General features: G+C 42.6%; 1 protein-coding gene across 2 annotated transcripts in view; it reads right to left on the reverse strand.

Annotated features, from left to right (window-relative positions):
• KCNK15 (potassium two pore domain channel subfamily K member 15) overlaps nt 1-15,038 on the reverse strand; it is a 153,098-nt gene extending 138,060 nt beyond the window's left edge. The window contains exons 1-2 of one of the 2 annotated variants that reach the window (XM_069243544.1): nt 14,905-15,038; nt 13,498-13,873 (exon numbers count right to left, since the gene is read on the reverse strand). In XM_069243544.1, coding sequence (XP_069099645.1) covers nt 13,498-13,798 — 301 coding nt within the window. In that variant the 5' untranslated portion in view covers nt 13,799-13,873; nt 14,905-15,038. The other variant, XM_069243545.1, reaches the window with a different exon arrangement.
• Nucleotides 15,039-15,834: the final 796 nt, after the last annotated feature.

Consider the following 15,834-nt stretch of genomic DNA (forward strand, 5'->3'; position numbering starts at 1 on the left):
GCTGTATGTGATATTGTCTGCAAGGGGGAGAGCCAGGACGGGGGAGAGGTGGGGCAAATTGAGACCCTTACCCCCTCATCCCTGGTGGTTAGCTCAAGACACAAAAAGACAAAGTGAGGCCCTGCCACAACCCAGTGTAACTCCTGGGTTAATGCTTTGGCCCACACTGATCATAATCCTATTTGTGTAGAGGGAGGCCAATTATCCACTAGGGAGTTATTAACTAAACTTAAGGCAATCTTAAATGCGAAGCTTGACCCAATTTTGCCTAGGCCTACTCACATTGAGGCCTGGGTAGCAGAAATTCTGGGCCACACAAACTTGAGGAGGGGGTTGCTGTGGGAGCAGTCCGCCCCAAATGTACAGACAAATTCCACCAACACTGTTCACCTCACCTCAGGTCCCAGTTCCAGCGAGTTGTCTGTGCTGATAGGCTCTTCCCTGACAGCCCCAAGCCCCTGAGTTCAATAGAGGAACCATAGGCAGCCTGTCTAACCATAGCTGCATTGAGTAAGGCATCCAGCTCACGTGCCCCGGCTCCTTATCTATCCATGAACCCTGGTGTTGTGCTCAATTTGCCTCTGGAGGTGACTCCCTATCTTGTGGTTCTAAGTAATGTCCCACCTCAACCCAACCTAGCCCCAGAAATCTACCTTGAGTTGAAAAATGAAGGAGGTGCATTGGTTCAACTTACATTCTTAAAGAGATTGTAGGCTATTGGAATCCATTGTAATGGCCCAGATAGTCGGTGGGTGGGCACAGATAGGAAAATATAGGTGGGGATTGTGTGGTAGTTAATTTCAACAACCATTGGATTGTTGCAGATGTTTTGCCCGTCCTGTACCCTCAGAGGATATGTAACCCGCCTAGCATAGTTGCCCTCCCTTTGGTTTTTTTTTTGTAAACCAGATAGGGTTTGCCATCTCCCCTTGTCTCAGCCCCCTCTCCCCCAGCTAGTTTGTGCACAGTATCTAGGCAGGCTTCACCCTTGAGCACTTCAAACAGATTTACTGCCTCTGAGCAACTTGGAGTTGTGTGACGGACTGGGTTCCTTTGATTTCTCCTTGCTGTTCCCTGTGCCTTTTACACCAGGAGCTAAGCAACTATAATTTAATGGGTGGAATCTTTTATCGTGGAACATTGCAGGACTTTCTGCTAAGTTCACTGATCCTAGTTGGTAGCAGTTTATAAAAACTTACCATATTATTTTCCTCCAGGAAACTTGGCAGGTTAAGGACAACTTTTTCCTGGAAGGCTGTACTACCTACTTTCACCTAGCAGAGCCCTCCGTGGCATGGAAGCTCGAAGGGGTTTGATCACATTTATTGCAGTGGCATTGAGTGGATACACTCGTGATCTGTACTGGGTGGCACAGATGTTGCTGATATCAATGTCAGATTCCCCTCTGACAGCCTTAAATCATTTTTATAATGCTGGGTAGGTGCATGATATGGACACTAGGGATTTTCATTTTAGTTTGGTCCTGAATGCATTGCGAGAGAGGGGTACAGGGAGAGAATTCTGCTTGCGGGGATTTTAATTGTCCCTTATATGACTCTCCTCTTGATCGTGAAGTAATAAAGCCCAAGTGTTTTCTCTCCGAGGGGCTCCACTTTATCTAGTCTGAGGAGGGCCTTGAGATTGGGGCAGTCTTGAACTTACATAACTTGGTATTTCCCTTGGATAAATTGGTTTAGTCTACCAATCTTACCATTATTCCTACCTTTAAGTTGAGGGGCAATATGTTGATTATTGATTTTATTTTTGTTTCTGCTCCTTTGTTCCTGCTTATTTTTTATTTTAATATTATCTATAGCCCCTTTAGTGGCCATTACACCCTGCCACGATGTTCCTATGGCCCTTTGTCCTGCTTAGTGGGGAGGGATTCATAGGGGGCTTTCCATGGTGGTTCAGGGTAGAAGGCATAATTGGTCTTAGGTGGATTCTCAGTGCTTTAAAGCCTCCCTTTTTCCCAAGTGTGCGCATGAGTTTGCTATTTGTCAGGACTTAGATGCTGCGGGAAGTGAGGTCCTGCAAGCTTTAGATGGTATAGCCTAGGGAGCTCTTCATCTACTGACAATAACTACTCCCACTATGGGCCCCCAAGACCCAAAATGGTTTGACAGGAACTGTGTGAGGTCCCTTCAGCAGCTGAAGGCTGCCCTTAAGCAGTCACCCAGGAATAGGAGACTGGTTGCAGAGTGTAGGCAGGCATATAAGAAAGCACTAGACAACCGTAAATCTACTCTGAGGGAGATGGTTTGAGAGGAGCATTGTCAGGCTTTTGAGAGTAGGGACAGCTCCCTCTTGGAAAGTGGTAAACAGTCCCTGATTTACAGACGGTTTAGGCCCAGCATCATGTCATCATATTTCCGAGCAACAGTGGATCAACCACTTTGAAGGCATTTACACTGGGTAGTGGGCGGTGGGCAGAGGGAGAAGGTGGTTAATAACTGGGCAGCAGTGGTTCCAGCTAGAGTCCCAGTGTTTTTTTCTTTGGAAGAAGTTACCCAGGGTATTATGACATTATCCTGCAATAAGGCCCCTGGGCAGGGTGGAAGTCCCTCAGACTTATTTAGGACCGAAGGGGAGGTATGGGGGCCTCTCCTGAAACAGGTCTTGAATGCTGCTTCTTGGGAGTGGGTAATGCACTTTTGGTCCACAACTGTGATTGTGGCGGTTTTTAAGAAGGGAACAATTTTCACTGTTACCGCCCCATATCGTTAAAAGATGCTTGGGTAAAGTTCTGGGAGTGTAATCCTCAATAGGCTGCTGGAATAGGCAGATAAGAACAACATCTTGAGAGATGTTCATTACGGTTTTAGGTCTGGCAGGTCTATCTATGATCAATGCTTGAATCTTTATCTCATCATTAATAAATACACAGTTGCCCAGTCTGAATCTTTGCACTTAGCCTTTATGGACTTGTAGTCCACATTTGACAGGGTAAACCATGTTAAACTCTGGACCTTGCTTTCCAAGATGGGAGTTGGTCCGAATATCATGGCCCTTTAAGCTGACTTACATTTGGATACCTCTACCTCAGTGTCTTTTTCACAGGGTGCTGCATGGACCCGGTGTTTCCAAGCTAGTAGCAGTTTTCAACAGGGGTGCATTCTTGCTCCATTCCTATTTACTCTGTATGTGTACGGGCTGGAGTCTGCCCTCCTCTCCGTGCAGGTGGACTGCCCTAGGGTCGGTGCGAGATCGCTTCCAGTTTTGTTATACGCAGATGATGCAGTCCTTAAGGCCCACACATGCAGGTGGTTGGATTTACTCTTGGTTAAGTTTGTCTCATTTATGGGGGATCTGGACCTGCCTGTCAACTTTTCAAAATGTTTTATTATGATTGTTGGTCCGAAATCCACCAGCACTAAGAATTTTAGGCCCATCTTTTTACTTTTTTAGTGCCGCATTTGCGTCATTTTTGACGCAAAAGCAGAGCAAACTTACAAAATACAGTTGTATTTTGTAAGTTTGTGCCTCTTTTGCGTTAAAAAACGGCACAAATGCGGCGCTGAAAAAGTATAAATATGGGCCTTAATGTGGCAGAATACCCCTTTTGTAAACTCTCAGCTTTTCCATATTTGTGGTCCTATTTGATGCAAAGAACAACTGGAAGCAATTAATCCAGGGTAAAAGATCTGATTTTCTTAAAACTAGGGGTGCGGTTTTCAGTTTTGTTCATATGATGGGGTCTTGGTCACTGAGGGTTCTCTTAAAAAGCAATCAATGTGTGTCCAAATTACTGTATGGAAGTGAGGTCTGGGGGTATGCAAATTTGGCTGAGATCCAAATTGTGCCAAATCATTTTCTGCAAAAAGTAACACCTCATTGCACCCTGTGGTTTTCAGTGCATGCGGATCTTGGGCTTGGCCATGTGATAGACACAGTGGCCCTTACCCCTCTCCTGTACTGGATCAAGGGTTTGACCAGGGAGGATCTGAAGCTGAACCAGTTCATTCTTTCTGACTGTCTGGCCCTCGACCTGGTGCATAAAACCCCTTGGATAGCATACGTAAAAGTAGCTTTTGCCTCCCTTGGGAGATTAGATATTTTTACTGATCCCCATTTTCTGCCCTCTCATGAACTGAAATGTGTTAATTGGATGTTCTTGGATTGGGCTCTGCTGGAAAGGGAACGGAGAGAGCTGCAGAAACCCTTGTTGCAGGGACACATGGCCCTGAAGACTGTTCAGGGCATGGAGCCTTATTTAGCTCAGGTTCCCCACCAGCGAGATTGAGTTCTTTTTGCCGGGTTCAGGTTTAACTTGCTTCATCATCTACTGGCCTCCCCATGTGGTTGGGCTTGGTCCGATTGTAAGCTGCCCTGCGACTGCGACAATAGGTCTCCGCAGGACACCCTGCATTTCAGTATGTTAAGTTGTTATTTTAGTAGGCCCTGGAAGCATTTTTTAGTCCCTCTATTGAGGTCCCCAAATTGTTCTCAAGTACGACCGGCCCGGGTTTACTTACAGATGCTACCCAATGAATTTGTCATGTTTGCTGTTTTATGCTTCCTACGAGTTGCACTGATGTCCAGGAGATTGAGACCTGATTAGTTGTTTTGACCTTGTTGTCCTGGAGTTTTCTTTCTTTTAAATGACTGGCATTTTTATGAGTAAATGTATTACTGAAATGAATTTATATTTGTATGCATTGTATTGTTTAATGGTTTTTTTGTCAACTGAGTAAATATTTTATGATGACGAACACATTAGTGCAACTATTATTGCCTTCCCTGGCTGGTGCAATACACTGGAACAGTCTTGACCGGTAGTAGTAAATGGTACCCTTTGTATGGTACCAGGGAATGTATTAAATGGATAATTCTCATATTGCACTCACTTTAAACCAGCTCATTTTTGGCCATTGTTTAAAAAGATAAAACAACTGCCCCTTTCCCTTTTGTTGTGTGACATGCACTGTGTGGAGAATCTAAACTACGGTGGCTACATGCTCGAAACACCCGCAAAATACACCATGAACTCATGGTAGAATATACGTGGAAACACAACGGTAAACGTGCATGAAGTGTGATGTGTTTTAAATAACTACGCATCAAAGGTGAATGATGGTTGTTCATTCTACTACAATGGAGAGCAGAGCATACACTACATTTACTATATCTTACATTTGCAGTGATTTGTTCGAATAAAGGTTTCACTCATCTAAAAGCTAAGAAGTATTTGAGATCTTAGTAATACATGTTTAACATGAGGGGAAAACACCACACAATATCTAAAGGTTGGGATAGTTAAGAAACTTTCAGAACATGACCATTTTACCTGCCACTTTGGGTGACAGTGGATGAGGACATTTACGAAAATATCTTAAACATATTAAGTGCGGTGGGCCCGATTCACAACAATTTTTAATCATCGAGGACACACCTATGGATGTGAAACAACCAGCGCCTCTACCCAGCATATAAAATGAGTCACAGAAAATGAATAAAACCTACTGTTGCAGAAAGTCAGATTTGTTTCCGTAGGAATAAAAGTTAAGCGTATACTGATGGTGGACAGGCAAACCCTAGTGCACATTCATAATGTGAAACTTTGTAAATATTCTCAAAACGAATGGGATTCATCGATCTAAAAACACTGGTAAGTCTTCTTGCATGGGTTAATGATAAGTGTGGTTAAAAAAAATTAACAACCCCATATTTGATGGCAAAACAGGGGTAGGGACTCTCGAAAGGAAAACGTGTTACCCTATGGAAAATAAAATACACTGAAAGATAAAACATAATTCCCATTTAGCCCTACCTGATAGATTGTCAGTCAAAAGGCAGCCTTACTGGTGTATGTGTAGGGTAGGGTGCTAATATATACTTGAATATATGATATATGAATAGTGTACACCGAACCAAATTAATCTTTTTTCCAGCAACGTTTGCCATGAAAGCGCAAGGGATATAAACATACAATAAAATCATTTAAAATCAACAGACCAATTAAATTAGCATCATGGGAAAAAACACAGACCTTCCCATAGCAACATAATTACATGAATACAATCGTGGTCCGAAATAAAAAGCCTAACAAATATAATCTATTATAAAATCACAATAGCCTACAATTCACACACAACTTAGAGACATAGGTCAGCCCATTGAATAGTGTACATTTCCAGTACAGAAAGTGGTACATTTTGTGAACTATAAAACGTTAGCACATTCAGGCCACATAGAGCGGTATTCGGTCACGCCCATTTTTCTCCACTCTGGGGCCCTGTCAACTTCACCTGTATCCAAGGAAGCCCCTATGCCAAACCTTGCTACCGACATGTCTAAGAAAGTTGTCTTTTGACACAAGCTCCATGAATAGCTATCCCTGGTTCTAAAGGGCACTGGCATTTAGTAAAATTATTGAACAAAAGGCTTAGCACTGTGTCCCTAAGGATGCTTGAGGCCTCCCTCACAAGGCCAACATTGTGGAGTATGATGATGTTGAAAAGGGTGCTCCCTCTACTGAGATTCAACCTATCTGGAAAGGCAGCACTGGTGGTGAAGTCTCACTAGTCATCATCGACTCATTAATTCCCTACTAGCTTTTATTTTCTCCCCAGGCCTCCTGATCTGAACCTTCCTTGATGATGTGCATTCACCTAATGATGCCTTCGGTCATGGTAAGTCTTTTCTCCCGTAAACTTACAAAATACAATTATATTTGCATCAAAAAGCGGCACAAATGTAAAGTATAAATATGGGCCTCACTGTCATATTTTTCTCCCTACATGCTGTTTCTTGCACCCTTGATTCTCTCCAGCACACTACACAATTCTCTGTTTCTGCCTGTGTGCTTCACCTACATTCCAGGTTGCTCTCTCTTGACTGTTACTTCTTCTCCCAACCCCACCCTCCATGTTGCTTCCACTCCCTATTTTGGGTCCTGCCATCCGAACCCTCTTATTTACTTCCCCCAAACTGTGCCATCCTTTTCTCTCACACATTTTTTCTAACATCCCCCACCCACCATGTTGCTTTCCACCGCTCCAGCATACTGTGTTACTCACTCCCACTGGCACTTCAAAAAAACACTGTTGCTTCATTTTGAAGGCATGTACATGTAAGGGTGTGCCTACAAAATAATATGACGGCTGCACTCTAGCACATTTTTCACATTTATTTATTTAGCCATGCTGCACAACATTGGGAATGCTGTACAACAAGGCTAAAAATCATTGTCAAAACCAATTATTTTCAAAGGGGAGACATATTGGCTTTACCAGTGCTTGTTAAGTTTGAAAGTAGCCACTTTCCCTACAGTCCTTAATGTCATGCATATTCTATTGCATGGGGTATTCTGTGTGCAGGAATATGAAAACTATTTTTAAATACATACTGTGGGAATCAAACTAAGCAACTGGTAGACCTTAATTTTTGGAAAAGACGGTTTGGGGATTTTTATATATGTCACTTTCATAGATAGCTACCTACTTTAACACTTATTAAGCCCTCAAGGTTTTTCTTTTCTGTTAAATATGCTATCCATTCAGATATATATATCACTTTCTATTTTCTCTTCTTTTAGCACCTGAAACCATTTTTATTACAATTGTGCTTTATCAAATGATTGAATTAAATAAATGCATTTGTGGAAATGCAGCTGTAGATCCATGCTTTTCTCTCTGTGGCTGCATTATTGCACTAAACATAAGACCATAAATACCCGTGCTAATAACCATAAACTGTTACCGGAAAAATGTTAACAAGCCAAGTTTAGCTGACGATGTTCCACATGATATGGAGTTGCACTGCAGCTTTCTAAGCAGCTTTTTAAGTCTTCAGCCCCTACACTAGTCCTCTGAGAGTAATGGCCTCAGTTACATTTCTGGTGTTACAGTCACTATCCTGCCTTCCTATTTCTCTCATACACTAGGATGCAATCATTTTTTACTTACACTTTTCCTTTCAGACTATGGCCCTCTACCAATTTGGCTGGCGGCAGAGGCATCCCGCCAAATTTGTCCCCCCATGTCTGACCGCCTGCCCGGCCAGAATACCGCCAGCTCTAATACAAGTTTCCTGCTGGGCTGGCGACCAGAAACAGTGTTTTCGCCTGCCAGCCCAGCGGGAAACAGAGCTTAACACTGACGCCGGCTTGTAATCGAGCCGGAGGAAATGTGGCGGTACGGAGGGTGCAGCAGCACCCTTTGTGATTTCCACTGCCCGCAATTCGGACAATGGAAAGCACAACAGGGCTGTCCATGAGGGCCCCTGCACTGCCCATGCCAAGTACATGGGCAGTGCAGGGGCCCCCTGAAGCCCCCATTCCGCCAGACTTTCCATGGCAGATCAACCACCATGAAATGGCTGGGGGATTGGGGAGTCGTAATACCCAGGGTGGCGCTACAGCATAGCCACCCTGGCGGATTACAAACTGCAGAGACCACCATGCTGTCGCTGATGGCAACCTGGCGGTCTTGATGGTCCAATCGTAGCGGCTCCACCACGGTCTCAATGTGGAGGCCGGACCACTGCTTTGGTGGCGGTCCGACCTCCACCACGGCCCTGGAGGTCTCATCACCGCCAGGGTTGTAATGAGACCCATCGTCCTTTCTGTGCTCAATCTTTATCTCTGTAGGCAAGGGCTCTTTTTCAATCCCCTGTTTGGTTCAGTAGGGCCATCCTATTAAATTGTCTTTCTCCTCGAATTCGATGACAAATGTTCAGGCTTTCTGTCCTCAAGGAAAATTACTCCACCTTGTGACTACTTTGCATCACCTTTGTCTTCAATGACCCACCTGACAACAGACCCTTTGTTCTTCTCAGAATGGACCACTTGCCAGAAGTATGGTTGTCCGTTTGTCTGGATGCTTCTGGAAGTTTTTGTTGGTCACTGAGCGACTGTTGAATAAAAAGCACCTAATGGTTCCAGCCCTCCCTGATTCAAGAGAGGATTGGGACAGCTTATCTTCCCTGTTTGATTTGTGAATTGCGCTTCTAAGACCTTCAAAGTGTTCCCGTTTGATATTGTTCCTGCACTACTATTTTCATGGTTAGCACTGTAAATTTCATAACTTTAACACAGAGGAACTCGAACACTTTAATAAGGCATAAAGAAAGTATAATATACCATCCTTTAGCTATTAGATTGATGAGGTACTGACTCTCTCACTGTTGCTTCGTGGTCTTCTTTCTCCTGCTCGTTTTCCTTCTTGCAGATTTCTCTCCTTGGGACATAAGGTGTTTTTTCTCCATGTGTGTTTCATATTATTTCAATTTCAGGTCACCAACTCTGAGGTATTAGTTGAGGAGGGTGAGCACCTACCTTAAAAATTATTCACAGTCCTTGTCTGGGTGAAACACTGGGTGTCTGGGTGAAGTCACTAAATTTAACCAGAGATCAACCCATGGTGACTGTGGCACAGAGCAGACAGGTTTAATTTAGAGGCAATGGGTAAGGTATATATTAAGTAACAAAACAATTAATAAGTAATCAAAAGGCAGTGCAAGAAGAAAAAACAATTTAGAAAAATGTAGAATATTTTAATTAAGAAAATAACACCAAAATGACAAAATCCCAAAAGGATTGCCAGGGTTATGAATTTTTATTTTAAAAATAGTGTATAAAACATTAAGTGCCAACTGCTGTCATCTGGTTCTGCTTCACTGGTAGCCAGGTGTAAGCTAAGTTGATCACGAACAAGCGTGGGTCATATGCAGATACCAGGTTAGACCAAATCAAATGTTTTACATGTGAACTTAGTCTCTAAAATGGAAGTCAAAAATCCTTTGCGGGGAGCAACGCAGCAGGGTGTGGCATAAAAGGGCTCTACATCATTGATTATCCGATGGATGACATCTTGGTGAAGCCATTGAGTTTTGGAGTGATAGTCCAGAGCGGGAGGGAAAAATGTGAATTTCCCTCCCAAGGAAAGTTGCAATAGCCGGACACATTTGGCGTCTTTTCTCATAAAGATTTCTACTTTCCGACGTAGTCATTTTTTAGAGCACGCATACTTTCTAGTTGAAGAGGGCTCTATGAGGCCGGAAACCTTCTCCACAAAGTCCAGCTGAATTGGATTTGTAACTACAGAAAAGCTCAGCGAGGAAGCAACCTGAACCTTTCGCTCAGTAGCAATACACCATCGTCAGATCGGCATGGTTGGTTGGTCCCAGTCCTTCAAAAGCCAAAAGGTTTCTATTTTTCAGATTTCAGGAAAAGTTAAGAGGGGTACACTTTAAACCCAGCCATGGGACAGCAATTTGTGGGGGTCAAGACTCACTCCAGCAGAGGCCAGCAGCATGGTCCAGGGCAGGTGCAGTTTGAACAAGAGAAGGTCAGCCGTATGAACATTTAAGACGATTTGAGGGAGCACAGATTCAGTCTTTTAGGCTCTTCTTGGGTTGCAGAAAGCAGATCCAGTCCTCCTCCATTCTTCCACAGGTCCAGAGTGTGTTTTCTGGAGGTTAGTGGAGATTTCACATTAATGCCTGGCACCTACCTGCGGGTGGGGAAATGTCTGCCCACTTCCTAATCAATCGGGTAAAAGTTCCTAGGGGTGATCCTATCCAATTGTGCATCTTATCCTGTGTGCCCTACCACATATAATTCCATAGTGCCCATTTCTACCTAAAACCAAGATGGCAAAATCTGTCTTACAACTTACAGAGCTATTGTGTCCATCCCAGAGGCGCGGTCATGAAAATTAGTGACTTATGTTTCGGGGACACTCTATTTAAGTTTTGTTTGGGATTGGTGCCTGCCTGCTTGGGCAACCAAAAGAAGGGGGCAGCCCTGATGTCAGCTAAAATTTGCTTATGACAGTAGATGACATTTGAAGTTACTCAAGTTCCTGGGCACAGCAAAGAGGCCATCCTGTAAGAGGACACACCACCTCCTCAAATCCAAGGCTTTTGTCCCTGCTCTGGGAGCAATTATGTACCTTATCATTCAAGACATTCACCTGTTAGGTGACCGCGAGAGCCTCCTGAGGCTTTAGGCAAGGAAAAGTTCACTTCTTTGCCCACGTTTTATTTACAAATCAGGTTTCACCAGTGAATTAGGCTTGTAATAAGTATTTTAGAATTTCCAAGAATTAATTATGTAGGTGTTTCCTAGCTGGAGATAATAATATTATATCCTAATGCCTTCCTATGGAACAGCCATCCCTGCTGCAGTGAAAATAGCTTTTGGGGCCTTTTCACTGTAAGGACATGTTTAACATTAAATGTTTACTTGTCATGCTTTTAAGTATTTTACACTCTGGCTTATTGGGAGTAAGGCCTACTTAGGGGTGACTTACTTATATTTATTAAGAAGGTTTAGGCCTGTCAAAAGGTGTTACAAATGGTAGGTCTGCAGTCATGTTTGCACTGCCATTGCAGTGGGTGGCTCAATGGGTGATGCTGTCCACTGATGACATTTAACTTACCATTCCTGCATACACTTTGTACCACACACTAGGGACATATAGGCAAGTTAAATTTGCAAATAGGTGTATGCCAATTTCACCACGTTAAATGGAGAGCACAGACACTTTACCACTGGTTAGAGGGGTAAAGTGCACAGAGGTCTACACCCATCAAAAAAAGCAAAGGCAAACATCTATGGGCATACAACACAAAGGATGGTCATTTCTAACAACTACTATTGTACTGCCCATCAACACTGCTCTCCAATGGTGGGTTATGCTATCTCTGTTCCTTAGTGGCAAATGTTGTTCTATGTTTCAGTCGCTTGACACATAACTCTCCACTGGAATGCCATTCATCTACATTCTCTTCTGTGCCTGACCATGTTACTCCACTATAGTGCAATAGATTGTCTTCTTCCAATATTTTGGTTTGCTCCTGTTTCCATCTGCATTACAAATAGCTCCAAAGTTTCCAGGTATGCTGCTCATAGTTATGACTTTTCCATCCTAAAATGCAAGATTGACTTTCCATTCTTCTACATTGAGACACCGACTACCCTATGACTGGATTTGTGTTCGGTGCTAGGCCATTATAACCATCAGTTCTAAATTCTCTAGTGTGTAGTGCCTCTTTGTACTGTAATCCTACACTTTCCTACACTCAAGGTGTACAATTCCTACTATACATTGAGAGCAATTTAGTTAGAATGCTCTTTCTGGGTTTTAATCCATCCACCTTTTAACCTCTTTGCTCATGCCTCGTCCTGAGCTTACTCTACATCAAAATAGTTATTACTTTTTCTTCCATTCTGTTATCTTCGTTTTGTTTGTGGCTTCTCGCTTTCCTTTATTTTTATGCCTCTTATTACCTAACTTTGTTTTGGCCACCATCTTTAAGAATTTGTAGAAATGTTGTTTATTCAGTGCTCAGTCACAGTGGTTATTGATGAAGGCCTATCTGCCTTCTCTATTATCGCTTGCTTTGCACCCAGAAGTGACCTTTTCTCCTTGACTCCTCTCCCACCTACTTTTTTTGCAGATGCCTCAAGATCTTCTCTTCTGCTGTAGCAGCCCATTTTATGTTTGGTGGAAGGTTCCTGTTCGGAGAAAGCTCCCTGTGTCAGCTGCATGCTTTTAGGTATTCATAAATAAACCCATGAGTTGGGATTTTATTTTTTAATAAATTTGTTTTTGAAAAACAAAAAGCATGCCTAGAGGTCAACTATGACAAGGCAGCCCACCTGACGTTCCTTTCTGATGATACTGCTTCCACCATGTTGGTTGGGGCACTCTTGTTAGAAATTAAGCATGTGAGTGCTGGTTATTTCTAAATGTGGTGGGTGGTCTGCTGCACGATAGGTGGAGGCAGGACTTCTGCCAAAACAGCCACCTTGGTAACCCTCCAACTGGGCTATAAATGAGCCCCTGCATTTCTTCCACTGATAACGACCTACAAAACATTTAAAGACACTGATAAGTGGAAAAAGATCATTCATTAGCAGTGCTTTAGAAATATTTTGATGTAGTGTCATCCCACTTGGACTGTAAGTTAATGTAAACAAAGCCTTATAAAGAAATCACTTTGCTACAGTGTATGGACACAAAGCACTTTGTTACAACGTATGAACACACAGCTGCAGTTACTCTACTGTCACCATCTTCTTGAAACCTTCAGTAGATGGAAAATCAGCGGAGCTACGGGTCAAGCAAATGTGAATTTGCACCAATTTTTAAAAAATTTCCACATGGGGATTTTATTTTCTCCTCATTGCCGGAAAATATAGTGGTGTTTGTTGGGTAATCAAACTGTAAACTGCAAGGCACCCTTTTTTAAACTACATTTATATGAGAATTTGGAGTGAAATAATGCATGGGTAATGTGTTTGAATGTCCTCAAATGTATGACTTTGTCAGTTGTCTCAACAAGCTAAGGGCCTAGCCCACTACACTTTCCCTGGGAACCCCTTTTGTGAGAGGAAATGTCCACAAATTCTCATACCGTAAATCAAAATTGGTCATTTGTAATGCCAGATAATGTGCTGCACCCCCAAATGAAATTTAGATGGCCGAAAATGTTTGCTCTTAACTTTTAATATGATTAGAAACGGAAGGTTACAATTATGTTACTTACCAATGGTAGTTATTACTGTGATGGCGAAATAGAAGGATCCTGCAAATTTCCATTGCTTTCCTGCTCGATGAGGCTCGGATTTTATAACTACTCTCTCAATATCTTGGTAGTCTTCGTCAGAAAATTGATATTTCCTCTTGAGATCTGCTTGCTGTTGCTCGAGAACCCATTTCCTGGAGGCCTCTGACTCGGATTCCAGGGCGTCAAAGACTGCAGCACCAACCAAAAGGTAGGAGAACATGCAAAGGATGAGGGACACAGTCCTTATGTTTTGCTTCTTCATAATTTGGAGGGCAAGCATTCAACTTAGAGTAAGCTTGTGAAGACAATGCCAATTGGTGAGCCAGCGAGGTTTGTGAAACTGAGGTATGTGGATCTGTAAAAACAAATCTCATTATAGTTTATTGTGGAAATTAATCCATTCATGTATTGAAAATTACTTTAGTATTGGTTGAAAAATTCAGAATATGAGAGCAAACAAACGTGATTGTGAAAGTTGAGTTAAATTACAAAGTAAATTGCAGTAGTAGAGAGAAATTCTACAGTGGTTTCATGCACATTTGCACACACATTAGTCAAATCTGTAGCGATGTTTGTTCTGGTAATCAAATCAGCAATTTCTGGCCAGAGCAAATATGACATTTTGTACAAGTTGTAGTTGAAAATATTTGCATCAAGGCATGTGCAAAGATTCCCGACACCAGTGCATAATGGCCAAGCACTGATGCAAAATTGGACTAGATTGGTGCTATTTCCACAATGTATAAAATTAATTCCCAATAATTTGGCATGTTAACGTTGCAGCCAAACACACAATGACCTTCAAGTGCAGCATGCTAATTACTTTCCACCAATGTGAGATAAATATGTATTCAGTAATGAGACAGGGCGCCTATTGCTGAAGGTACAAAAAACACCACGAGATTCTCATCAAAACACGTGTGATATATAATTGTACCTGAGAGTTAGAGAAAACTAAAACGAGTAACAAAGACGTGAAATATTTGAAGACATAGTAAAAAGGTTGCCAAATTATACAAGAATACACACCCACCAATGAATAAGTACAGGTTTGCAAACTTGTTCGGCGGCACCTTTCTTTGGAAGTAAAGATGCCTTGTGTGGTAGTCAAAAATCAATGTCTTCTGCCTCAAGAGGTTGTGGAAGGGGCGCTGTTTCTCCATCCCCTGCTTTTCTTTCCTGCTTAAATATAGCCTGCCCTGTGCCTCTGTCGGTAACTCCTTACAGCGATGAACAACTGATCGACTGGAAGCAATCTATCCTGCAGTTTCAGAATAAAATCTTCACATTTCGCTGATGACGCATTCGCGGGGCTAAAGCTCGCAAGAGAGGCATCTCACATGAAATATATCGCATCGCGAAAGAGTAGGAAATGGCCGGGCTCACCTCCAGCTGGAACGGGTACCAGCACTGCCTAGCCTTCTCCGTAACTTGCCGGTTAGAAGTGATTGCTGTGGGCTGCCTCAGCACTTTCAGCCAGAGTCCTGGTTAACCCTTAGCTCGGGCAGACACTGCCTTGGAGATGTTCCATAGCAACCGATAGGACGAGGGGTGCTGAGGAAAGCAGCAGGACTTTAAAGACACAAAGCATCAAAAATAATGGTCCAGGCTCAATTCTGGGCATGCCATTTTCTGAGGTTTCTGAATTACTGCAATGATGCCCCCTCGCCTTCCTTGAACAACACATTAAAGTGTTTTCCACTTAGTGTCACCGCAAATTAGTGTCAGCAAGCCTTTGATTTAAAGAGCACACCCTGTACCGAGGGCTAGGAAATGCATTACTTATTTAGAAAGGTCTGTTCATGAAGCCATTAGATCAAAGAAGTGAGTCTGGAATCATCATTTTATAAACACGATTCCATTTTCCACTCATAGGCACTTCATGAATTATTGAACTCATCACTGAAACGATGCTGGCCACTTAAAAAAGTTGCAGTTCACAAAGAGGCTGTTTCGCTGGTATTAATGTAATTTGTGTTACAGTTGAAAGATAAACGACAGGGATGCGATGCACTTGTGCACAGGTGGGGAAAGTGACACATATATTCCAAGGTGTCTTCCTTTTCCAAAAGGTTCCAATCTACTTCATGCTAAATCATGATGTGAATTACTGAGTATAGTTTCAAATATATCAAAGTAATTGTTATAAACAGTCATTAATTTGTAGTCTTAATTCAACACCAGACGCTTTTTTTACCACCTGCCCCTGATGTCTCATTACTTAATTCTTGCAGTTACTTTTTTATTCGTACTTTCTCCCTTCTTTCATTTTCTGACCAAGCAGTCCACCTCAGGAAAAAAATGGTGGTTCTTCTC

This window comes from Pleurodeles waltl, chromosome 7 (genome assembly GCF_031143425.1).
Source record: "Pleurodeles waltl isolate 20211129_DDA chromosome 7, aPleWal1.hap1.20221129, whole genome shotgun sequence".
Taxonomy (NCBI): Eukaryota; Metazoa; Chordata; class Amphibia; order Caudata; family Salamandridae; genus Pleurodeles; species Pleurodeles waltl.